The sequence below is a fragment of the Megascapheus bottae genome, chromosome 1, assembly GCF_031878675.1.
Source record: "Megascapheus bottae isolate mThoBot1 chromosome 1, mThoBot2.hap1, whole genome shotgun sequence".
In the NCBI taxonomy this organism is placed as follows: Eukaryota; Metazoa; Chordata; class Mammalia; order Rodentia; family Geomyidae; genus Megascapheus; species Megascapheus bottae.
In genome coordinates, this window is record NC_143509.1 from 85,248,423 (window position 1) to 85,261,042 (window position 12,620).

At 34.5% G+C, this 12,620-nt stretch overlaps 1 protein-coding gene across 1 annotated transcript in view; it reads right to left on the minus strand.

Moving 5' to 3' along the window:
• The window catches only part of Robo2 (roundabout guidance receptor 2), a 1,066,805-nt gene that overhangs the window by 64,639 nt on the left and 989,546 nt on the right, over window positions 1–12,620 (minus strand). Inside the window, 3 exon segments of the mRNA XM_090347905.1 lie at window positions 892–1,063; window positions 3,744–3,868; window positions 7,114–7,345. Coding sequence (XP_090204031.1) covers window positions 892–1,063; window positions 3,744–3,868; window positions 7,114–7,345 — 529 coding nt within the window.

Genomic DNA, 12,620 nt, shown 5'->3' on the forward strand with positions numbered 1-12,620 from the left:
AAGAGCTCCCGTATGACCCAGCAATTCTACTGCTGGGCATTTACCCAATTGTCCAGAAACAAGGACATACTAAATCCACTAGCACAATGAAGTACCATAGCAAAGATATGGAACCAACCCAGATGCCCCTTAGATGATGAGTGGATCAACACGATGGAATTCTATGCTGCTGTCAGAAAGAAGGACATCGCCTCATTTGTTAGGAAATGGAAAGACTTCAAAAAAAATACCATATTAAATGAAGTAAGCCAGACTCAAAGGAACATAGGCTCAGTGGTTTCTCTCATTTGTCATAATCAGTGAAACCTTGGGCTCTCGTAGCAGAGATTTACAGTAGAGCAAAACCTAGATATATAAGGCCATATAGTATGATGCTAAGTGAAAGGACTTCCAGGATATAGAATCAATGACATTCTTTTTCTTCCTTCCTTCCTTTCTTCCTTCCTTTCATTTGTTCTTTCTTTCTTTCTTTCTTTCTTTCTTTCTTTCTTTCTTTCTTTTTTCTCTTTCTTCTGCTTTCTTCATTACTTTCTTCATTTCATATTCTGTTTTGAATTTTGAGTCTAGTGCTCTCACTTGCCTTTATCAATCAAGGCTGGCATTCTTGCACTTCTGGCTTTTAGCTGGTTACACTCATGGGGTTTTCTGTTTGGGCTAGATTGGAAATGTGATTCTCAAATCTCATCCTCCTAAGTAGCTGGAATCACAAGCAAATGCCACTAGCAAGCCCCTGGCTATGTATCAATTATTTTTGTAAGAAACACTTGTATCTAATCCACGCTTCCATGGTGCATGCTGTCCTATCACATTTACAATTAGCATGTTCATTCAAAAGCATCTACCTTACTACAAGCTGATCGTCAAATATGGATGGCAGACATGGATACTTACCAATTATTATTGGCTGCGGCTCACTTTTTACTCCAACCCCAGCACTTGTACTGGCTGCTACCTCTACCCGGTACTGAATACCTGGGAATAATCCACCAATTATTACAGAGCGAATGGCTGCATCCACAGTTTTGTTGATATGGAATCGTGTTTCATTTCCCAGACACCAGATCTACAGAAATAGAAAAAACATAATAAATATAAAATTATCTTTTCTTATAATCATAATTGATCATTCTGATTAATTAAATATTGGTTAATAGTGATCCGTTCTATTTTCTGGGCTTATACTGATGTTTGTAAATAACATTTTACAACTTATTCTCTGTCTGTATTTACACGTGTACATGCTAAAGGAAAAATAGTAAGATAAGCTAAAACAATGCCATGTTCATTTATGTCTTACTATCATGATAACAAACTAATGAAGAGATTGAAGTCACCATGATTCCTGTAATAAATACTTCTGAAAATAGTCTTTGGTTGAAAACAGCATTTTGGTATGGATTAAAACATATAATTTCTTTTTGCTACCTTATCAATATTTTTCTTCTACATGCCCTATTATAAACGTGATGATTGTGAGTTACGTGGTTTGAGGCAAACAGGAATATACCAAAATAATGTATATTTCATTGAAGAAAGTATGAACTCACTTTCTTTTACATAAAAAAGAAGAAATAGTTAACAAAATTAATTGTCCCAAGTTATAGCTATTGACTAAAATGAAGTAAGCCAATATTTTCACTTGACACTAACAAATGTTAATATTATTCAAAATTATTTACACATATGCATGAGAGCAAAGTTGTAGGAAGTCTTTATACAATGTTGAAGAAGCTGGGCTCTCATTATGAATTCAAAGCAAAGTTGATATATTTCATTTAGGAAGGTAGAAATGTGCTACAAATGTTATAAATGTATATATATTTGCATCATACTATATAGTATTTCACAATCTACATGAAGGCACAAACGGGAATACTTAATTTTATGTCTATAAAGGGTATGGGACTAATTATTTGTAGCAAAGTAATTTCTATGAATTGAGTGTTTATTTACATACATCTTTTGTGCTACTATTGAAAACTATCCCTCATGTATATATATATATATATATGTATGATGAGTATATAATTAGATTTTTCATAAATAAAGAAAAATTCATTATCTTGTGCACATTATCAATATTTAGAAAAATGCATGTTTAGGTTACTTAGTCATAGATGGAAAAAGAATCCCTAAACTCATTAAAACACAAACACACACACACACACACACACAAATTGGGGCTACTTCTTCAAATTTTCAATAATCTCCTAAAATCAATAAAACTTTCAAAGCTATATAATAGAAATTTATTCTTAGGTATATGTCCTTATATTGTGATGAGAACAAATCTAAATGAAAATCCTAGGTATTTAGTTTATCTATTTGCTTGATAAAGTTTATCTTTAAGGTTTTATTATGATTTAGAAATAAAACTCACTCTCAAATTTTTAGGTGAAATTATTCAGTCAAATTTCACATAGTAAGCTTACTTAGCAAAGATATAAACAATACCAATATAGGATTCCTATCTTACTGGGCAACCAGCATAAGAGGATTCTTATCATAAGTTGTGATGGTATTGTACATTATCTAGACCTCTTTCAGTGAATCTATGTAGTATATTATTCTTTCTTTTGTTGTTACTTTGCCACGAGTGTTCAAGGTATGGCTCAGATTGGCATGAAACTCATGGTCTTCTTGCCTTAGCCTTCCCAGTGCTAAAAGTAAAGGAATATACCAACATGCTTAACTAGAAATATTTCCTAATAACAAAATTGGCTTACTTCAGTATCTTCCCAAAGCTTACTGTGTGGGGAGCCAGAGTGGCCGACAAGACGGCGCCTGTCCCCTGCCTCGCTCATTGTATACAAATTTCTTAGTTCCCCTTAGTGGGTGTGTGAGTGCAGAGCCTTTGCTCGCTCCGCTGCGTCTGCGCGTATGACGTCAGAGGCCTGACCAATCCCGAGTTTTAAAATGACCTTAGCAGCACAGCAGCCAATGGAAAAAGTCCCGCGTTCCTTGATTGTTTATAAGCAGCTGCACTTCCCTGCCCCGCACCCCTCTGCTTCAGCTCTCCCTTTAACCAAGTGGCTCTTCATTAAAAGCGTGATCGAGAAGGATCCTCGGGTGGTGTCCGTTCTTCCCTGCTGGTCAGGGGTGCCGGGCGCCGCATTACTGAGATGTTTTACTTCCACACAATATCAAATAACAAAACAATTAAGCAATATCTGGTTTTGCAAAGGTAGACATAGATGATGTCTTTTGAAATAACAGAAGTAGTGTTTTTACACATGAACAAATCATTATAAATCGCAGGAACTATTACTTTTAAGTTTCTTCATTTCAGTGGCTGCATTTTTTTCAAGGCAAATATTTCACAAAACCTCAAAAAGATAGATAAAAGCATCATATAGTACAGGATCAGTAATACCAATTCCTATTTCCTGACCACGCCTGCCCATATAACAAAATTTTATGTCTGATAATTCTAATTAAAATAATGTAGTTTCAGGGATGAGGGCTACACACATGACTTGAATCTCATCACTCTATTTCTTTGAAGCTCTTGAATCCTCCTACACTGATAATTTCTTCGGTTTTGATCTGTACCTGGCCAGTTTATTTGTATTTTTCTTGAAATATTATTCTAATTTTTCCTTAACCACCTACCATACAAAGTAATAATGTCCCTTTGTACTGAAACTGAGTAAAAGTTCTCCTAAGATATGCCTCCTTTCTATAATACTGAGGTTCCTCCAGGAGCCTATGTCTGTGAAATCCCCTTCTTCACATAGACTCACCTTGTATTCTTGGATAATTCCATTCTGGTGGTCTGGAGGAGGAGGATCCCAGGAAACACTAATGCTTGTGCTATTTTGGCTTCCCACTGTCAGCACAGTGACAGATTGTGGAGGGGCACTTGGGGCTGCAGAAGAAGGAATTGGCATAAATGCAAACTGTATGTCATGGTAGTATGCATTAGCATTGCCTACAGACTATGAATATAACATCAAGACATGATATTTCAGTGGCCAGTAGTTCAAAATCTGCATATAATATCCAACAGGGACAATGTCTTAGAAAAACACTTTAAACTTGATACATAGCTTTAAAGTGAATGCACCAGATCAGATAATGTATGCTCCATACATTTAACAATTAAATTGTGATGAATGTGTTTTATACACCGAGCACTCAGCTTCATGTCACTTTTAATTCCAACAACAACCACAAGGGATAGAAATCATTATTAACTCATTTTACATACAAAGTAACAAGCTACTGTAAGCAACTTATCAAAGCCAAACAGCAGTTCAGAATAGGAGCCCAGATATGTTTGATTGTAGAAATTTTGATTATTCCAACAATAACAGACTGTTTTTCTGGAAACCACACATGCAAAAATATGGCTCCAAACCAATATTTTCTCAGAAGACAAACTCCACCTTTGTATGAGACATTATTTCCCAATGCTAGCATTATTGGCAGACTTTTTGTATTGTTTTGATTTGTGTTTATTAAATAAAAAACAGAAGCATATCAACACTGAAAATATGGCTTTCTTTTCATCCTGTGGGAGGTATTTACTATTATAAACTGGTCCATAATTTAAAATTTTAAATTTATTTTATATGGACAGAGAACGGGTCATGCTGATAAAAAAAAATGAAAACAGGTTCATGTTGGGTCAAATGTGAAATGGGAAGATTCTGATTTCCCACAAAACTCTCTTCTTTTGTTGTTTTTTTCTATAACTAATTATCACCATGCTGAGGACAGATGAGTGAGAAGTCATTCCTAATATTTAACTGCAGTAGGTTCCATTCAGTGCACCTGAGAGCTAAGAAATACTCATTTTGCCAGGAAAAAAAAAACAAACAAACAAATGAAAAAAAACTCTTCTCTGCTCAGGGAACTTCTGAGTTTAACAAAAATGGAAAAAGCAAAACCAGAGTGCAATATAAAATCTTTCCTGACCAAAAAAAAAAATCCAAGAAATTCTCATCTTGGAAGGACTTTCTGTAAAATTATAGGGGTAGTTTATTTTACAGCTCTATAGAGCTTACCCCTTTAATAATATTCTAAATACCTCTCCTCAGATACTTAAAAGGCAAATTGATAATGGATTCTATATTTTTTATATGTATGATGGATGCGTGATTATGTTCACATTGAGATATAGCTTTCAGACCAACATATACTGAAATATTTGCTCTTTACTGTGACAATATAATTCCAAAATATGGCACAAGGACATAAATCTGACCTCTTGCCAACCTCCCTGGCAGTTATTAAGTAGACTGCCCTGTAAAATAACATTTTTGAAACTGGCTCTTCCTTGCCCTTACTGCTAGTTTGCTGAGAACACAAGGCCTGCCTCCTGACAGCTCAATTATTCCAGTGCTCAGCTTCTTCCTACAAATGTGAACAAAACCAAATCACTGCCTATCATTCACAGACACAGTGCAACTTAGTTCTATTTGTTACCATCACCAGGCCACCAAACACAGAGATTAAGCAGTGACAAATATCTAATCTCAAGGAAAAGTCGAATTTTAGGGAAAGCAAGTCAAAATTAATACTCTGTGTTAGGAGTAGTATCACTCATTAGTAGTACTAATTTGTAACATGAGGTAAAGTGTAATGGTGGCCCAAAATATTCTTATTAATTTTTAGTAGTACCAGTTTGTAACATGAGGTAAAATGTAATGGTGACCAAAAATATTATTAATTTTATTATTATTTCTTCTTTTTTCCAGATATCCTAAAAGTAGATTACCAATAACATTTAAAAATTTTTATATCAGGGCCTGGAGTTTGACCTAGTGGTAGAGTGCTTGTCTAGCATGAACAAAGACCCAGATTTGATTCCTCCGTACCACATACATAGAAAAAAGCTCAAAGTGGTGCTGTGGCTCAAGTGGTAGAACTCTAGTCGTGAGAAAGTCCAAGGACAGTGCTCAGGCCCTGAGCTCAAGCCCAGGACTGGCCAAAAACAACAACAACAACAAAAATAAAAACCATCTTGTATATTTCTCTGTGGAGAAAGGGAGAATATTGGAGGGCTGGCACTGACCAAGATGCATTGCATTTATAAATTTACATTGAATTAAAACCATTTTATCCAAATGTTTAAAGGCAATGAAAAATAATGCAATGATATTTTCCTGTATATCACACTATAGACAATCTGTAACAAAAAATCTCTTAAGTAAAAATGATTATCTACTTATTATCAAAATCAATATGCATTTTCTTAAATCTCTTTTGTAGATCATTTTTAAAAAGAGATAGTAACACAGAAGACTCTGTGTATGCACACAAAATTGGTTTCATTGGTCATCTCGTTTTCAACTTTGATGGCAACAGTTTAAAACTGAGTGAAATAACACCAGTAAATGGACTGGGAAAAAATGCCATTTAGTCTCAGGTCTATCATAAAATGTTTTTAAAATAGCCATAAATAAACAGTGGGAGGGAATGAAGAAGACAGATACAAAAATATGCAAGTGACCTGAATTTCAAGTTATGCATCAGACTGCTAGTGCCTATGTGTATGCATAGATTGGTCACCATGAAGTTCTTGTGTTCTTGGGTTTCCTTCAATGAAGTAAAATAAGCTAACTCCATGTAAAATCTGGGGAAAATAATCATACAATTCAAGATCACTATCACAAAATGTTTAAGAAAAAAATCTCATTTACATTCTCATTTTAGAGTTCCTAAATTCCTAAAATTAAGAAAGAAAATGACAGTCCTTCGATTTAGCCTCATGTGAGTTACTTCTGTTCTTGCAAGGAATAGGGAAAGAAATTGACGTCATTGTCATATTAAGTTGGATTTACATTGAAAATCTGGATAGTGAAGTTTAGGTGGTGGTATATGTTTATAATTCTAATTCTTTGAAGAGAGAATAGGAAGATCATGCATTATAGGACAACTTGGGTTGCATAGAAAAACCTCTGATTTATAAAAATCAAGATTTTTAAAATGCCAAGATGATGGAAGGAAAAAGGAAGAGGGGAGGGAAGAAGAAAGAAAGAGAAGAAGAAGAGGGAAGGATGGAAAGAAAGAAAAAAGAAGAAGAGAAAAAGAAAGAAGGAAAGAAGGAAAGAAAAGAAGAAAAGAAAGATTGAAAAAAAGAGACACAGAAAGTATAATGGTACTGACCTTCTTCAGTGGTACGAACCATTTTGGATTCACTATCCATTCCTTGGAACTCATTGAAATATGGTCTAACTTTAATTTCATAGGTCACACCCTTTTTCAGATTAACTAAAACAGCACTCCGTTCAGTGGGGACTTTGGCATCTAAATTCTGCCATGAAGTTGTAGCTTGCAGGCCTGAAGTTTGACGATACATCACTCGGTATCCTTGAATAAACTGAGGTTGACGATCCACCTGGGAACCAAACAAAGAGAGTAGAACCTGACAATAAGTATGTCAGATAACATAGTGGTAAAACTTTCCTCCTCCCATGTCAGCTTTCAGAACTCTCAGTATGGTCATCTACTTCATTATAACTTCCTAATTGTTTATAATAAATTTTTCCAATTCGTATTGTCCATATAAGTACATTCAAAATAGAGTGGACCAAGTCTCTCTTCTATTTAAAATATTTCACAATATCCAAGAAATATTTACAATTATCTCAGGATGTATGGATTTGTACAAAGGGCTGTCAAGGTCAAACTAGCTTGTTTTTTCCTCATTTGATTGATGCTTCCTGCATTCAATAATCTCATTTTATGATTTTATGTATAACATACCATTTGCCAGGGATTTGTATCCTCACCACTTTTCATTCACTCACTAAAAGTACTAGTTTTTGCAACCCTACTAGTAAGTGCTATACATTATGTTGAATTCTATGAGCAAAACCAATGAGGTTCACAACCCAGATGCCCCTCAGTAGATGATTAGATCACGAAGATATGGTATTTATATACCATGGATTTCTATGCTGCCACCTGAAAGAATGGCATTGCCCCATTTGTAAGAAAATGGGAAGACTTGGAATAAAATCATATTAAGGGGCCTGAAGTTTGGCCTAGTGGTAGAGTGCTTGCCTAGCATGCATGAAGGCCCACATTTGATTCCTGGGTACCACATACATAGAATAAAAGCTTAAAATGGTGCTGTGGCTCAGTGGTAGAACTCTAGCTTTGAGAAAAGTCCAAGTACAGTGCTTAGGCCCTGAGTTCAAGCCCCAGGACTGGCAAAAAAAATCATATTAAGTGAAGTCAGCCAGACCCAAAAGAACATAGGCCCAATAGTTTTCCTCATTTGTAATAATTAGTTCATACCTAGGACTCTCCTAGCAGAGGATTACAAGAGCTCAAAACCCAGTTACATAAGGTCATATACATGAGACTAAATGAAAGGATCTCTAGGATACGGAAACAAGAGCTTGATCTTGTGTGATTGTTGTTCTTAATGTATTATGCTATTTCTCTTCTCTTTTTTTGCCCTTTGGTTAATCTCCTATTGTTAATGTATCTGACTTTGTTATGGGATTTCTATATATGTTTATTTATTTACTTGAAATAGGAAAGGGAAGGGGGAAAACAAGATGATTGGGAGGGAATGGGGGGAGGGAAATAGGGACAAAAACATGAGAAGGGGTATCAATGTGTGAGAAGTAATGCACCTACTACCTGGTGAAAGTAATTGTAACCCCTCTGTACATTACCCCAATAATAAAAAACTTTAAAAAAGAAAGCCAATGAGGTTCAGTCAACTTCTTGTCATCAGATGTTAGCATGCTGATAGAATGGAGTTGCAATTGAAAATTAAGAAAAAGCAAATTTGTGAGTCAGGTATGGCAGGAAGTAAGAAGACCTATAGTGAAGAGGAGGCTCGTTGACTCCAAGAGAAGAGACTTTCCCTGAAGATGTCACAAGTTTTAGTTTTCAATAAAAGAAGCATATGCTAGGAAAAGAAGAAAAGAGAATATATAAACTTCCTATTCAAGTATACAGATGTGAAAGATTAAAATTTTAAAGCTACCATGTCTGCTTTAAATGAGTGAAAAGCCTTACTTCCATAAACAATAGTAAACAGTGTATCAATTTACTAGCTTTTATATACTTTAATAGCCCCACTAAACACATTATGACAAATTTCTTTTAAATTACAGAAGCTGTCTTTCAATATCAATCTGATATTTTTGAATTTGAAAATTCCTATCACAGAGAACTTTTTAAAAGTATTATTCACTTATTTACTTAAAACCAATTACAAATACAAGACAAAAAAATGAAACATACTTTTCATATACTTACAGTGCAAAATTAACAAGAAATCTACCACTCTTTCAACTTCAAGTGAACATTATTCTATTTCTTTGGAAAGAATTTTAAACAGCTCTTAATGGCTGGTGCTAGTTATATAAATGTGTGATTTAAACAAACTATGACAGCACCATCTCCAACTAGCCATCTATATTTTACTTTAACAGCCAGATCTTTACTGTTAAATGAAGGATAACAATTAGTAGAAAAGAAATAACTCCATTTCAGAAGTGCAGAAAAAGAGGAAGTAGAGAATGTGATAATGGAAATATTTATTGCCCTTTTAACCATCTCCACCTTCTGATGGACACATTTATTTCCAATTTTCTTTATTCAAATTGTCAACATTTTTTGAGTACAAACATCTAGCAAAATATTTTGGGGGTTATTAACTTCTAGAATTTCTTATTTAATTGTTTTTAAGGGTAAGCAGCAAAGAATATAAATGATTATTAGCATAAAATATTGCCTTTTGAAAGTCCAAAATGCGGAACTTGAATTAAAATAAAGTAAAACAAAGTACTATTTTTGTATGTTTTTGATAACCAAAATGGTAAATTCTGTAAAGTGGACATGTAGAAGGGAGCCTGTGTGTTTCTTGGTGTTATTGCTACCTTTCAAATGAGTCTGGACAACTGAGAATTCCTTTACTCACCTAATAGCACCCAAACTTGAAAGATTTTGTGGAATTGGTACAATACTCATACTATATGATATCAAAATTAAATGAGTTCAGGCCTAACTGGAGACTTCTATGCATAGAATGTCTACATATGCCATTAGGTTGTTCCTATACATTGACAATAGTTATTTTGAAAAGCAGCAATTATCCTATTATAAATTAATGCCATTAAGAAGCAAACTATTAAATATATGAGAACCAGAGAGAGACACCTTTCATCAAAACTGTCAAAGTTCAAAAGAATCCTTGTAGTATATATAGAACAACAGTGAGCTTACATTTTATAAACTTCTTCCCATTTGGTTTAAGTGAATTTATATACTGAAAGAAAGACATAACTCACAATAATAGCTTGTTAATACTGAAAGAAGCAAGCTGTGTTTTTAAGGAGGACATTAAGCAGCTGTTTCCAGATGAAGGGAGTCTGTAAATCAGGGTAAATTGGTTTTATCCATGTTTGGTTTTCATTAATTAAGTGTTTTGGGGACTTTATGAAGCTAGTGTTTACTACACAACATTGCCTTGTTCACTTCAGTGGGCACTGCCATTTGCCTGAAATGGGACAATTGCCTGCTTAGTAATTCAATGTTTTTATTTTGTGCAATTTGGAGTACTCTTGTAGCAAATAATCAGCAGTTACAGGTAGAAGCAAATTCTAAAAGTGCTGAACAATCCCTTAAAAGAACAGGAGTGAACTTCTATCATGTATATATTCAATACCACTCACTATTAGAACGATTTGGGACAGATGGCTGTTTTCAAGTTGCATCATGCACTTGCTGGGAGTTTTATTGATGTTTTGGTCATTTTATAAAAAAAGATGTTTGTTCAGAGTAGATTGCAATCAGTCTAGCCACAAATTTGTGGGGTCCTATAAATTAAAAAGATTGTAGTTTTTGGGCCCTGATAGAAAAAAAAGCTACATTTGCATTCAGTGATGGAAAGATGTCTCAGCATAACACCTACATTTGAATTCCAGCTCAGTCTCTAACTTTCTGAAGAACTCTGGAGCATACAAATGACTGATGAACCAACCAGAGATAAGATGTGACAATAAAATATGTTTGTTGAAGAAGGCATTTAATAAGAAAGGGAAAATGGGTGGCATAAGTGTAGCTAGTTTTTAGTGTTTTGATTAAATTCTTTGAAATGGTTAGCAAATATCTTTCAATGTAAAGAGCTACACACAAAATAATCCCTCCATGGTAAACAGAAACTTGGAAGTGAATTTGCTTTGCTAAGTGACTGATTTGATTTTAGTACAGTTCTGAAAGCTGAGTCTGAAAACAAACAAACAATGTTTTTTAATGCCTTGGCCATAATGTTCAATCAGTTGTCTGTGATTCTTTCTGTCTTTAAACAAAACCAATAAAAAAAGCCTTAAATAATTGTTTCCCAGTAAGTGATTTTATTTACTAATCTCCATTATACATTAACCATTTCCTTATTACTTTTGCCTTCATTATCACAGCAATTAGTTTTAGGAAATGCACCTTTTTAATTACTGCTGCTTTAAGGTTGGCCTATGATGAGAAGAGTTTTTCTTCTTCCTGTCCATTTAACAAGTTGAAATTATTGCACAAACTAGTTACCCCTTCTTTGACATTGTATTCATCTTCAGTCTGACATTTTCCACCGGACTTACCTTCCTTAAAGAAAGTATGGTGATATATCTGTATCTCATGTATGACTGGAAACTACTTGGAATAGTTTCCTTTGATATGGGTTGAAGGATTGAATTGCTTATATTTTGAAAGCAAACATGTATAAAACCAACTTAACAGCTACTGAAGAAATAACTCATCACAGACACTCCACTGTAGAAACAAACATAAAAGTAATAGAGTCTGGCAATCACTGCCCATGAAGGTGACAGATTCGCAAACTCGTAAAAATTAGGTCTTTTCCTAGAGGAACTCCAAGCATACTGCCACATAGTTCAGATCTAATTTTACATACTATTAAACCAAATGTGGGGTAAAGTGACTAATTCTGTACACACACTACTTGGATTCTCCCAAATTTCTCCCTCATTGAGAAGGAAGTTGAGAGAGGTCCTCCCAATATGTTTTCAACTGAGGTATAATATCCACTGCAAAAAACATAGGTTTTTCATTGGTTATTTTTATAGCTAAAGATACGAAAAAATAGAAATATGGGATATATGCTCCTGAATGTTACATGAAATAATGATGAGTATCATCTTCTCAACATGGGAACGTAGGAACAGAAATTATTACATAATAAGCATCAAATAAGTTCATTCAAAATCCTTTCAAAATGGAAAATAGCAATATTATAATCTTAAATAAACAATTAGTTGTGTGTTCAAGTACTGTGCTATCTCTGAGCTTAAGTCTGGTGCCATAACACATGAGCCATGGCTCCACTTTTGGCTTTTGGTCGTCAAGTGCATAAAAAAGCTCACAGATTTAAACCCTACATGGGATACCTTTGAAGCATACTCCTTGAGTTCAGTTTAAGAGTAGCTAAGAGGACAGGTTTGAGTCACCAGCATCTGGCTTTAAAAAAAAAATTGAGTGTGTAATCGTCTGCTAGGAGAGTCCTAGATGTGTACTAATTATTACAAATAAGGGAAACCCCTTGAGCCTGTGCTCCTTTGGGTCTGGCTTACTTCACTTAATATGATTTTTTTCTAAGTCTTTCAATTTCCTTACAAATGTGTGCATGTGAGGGGGAG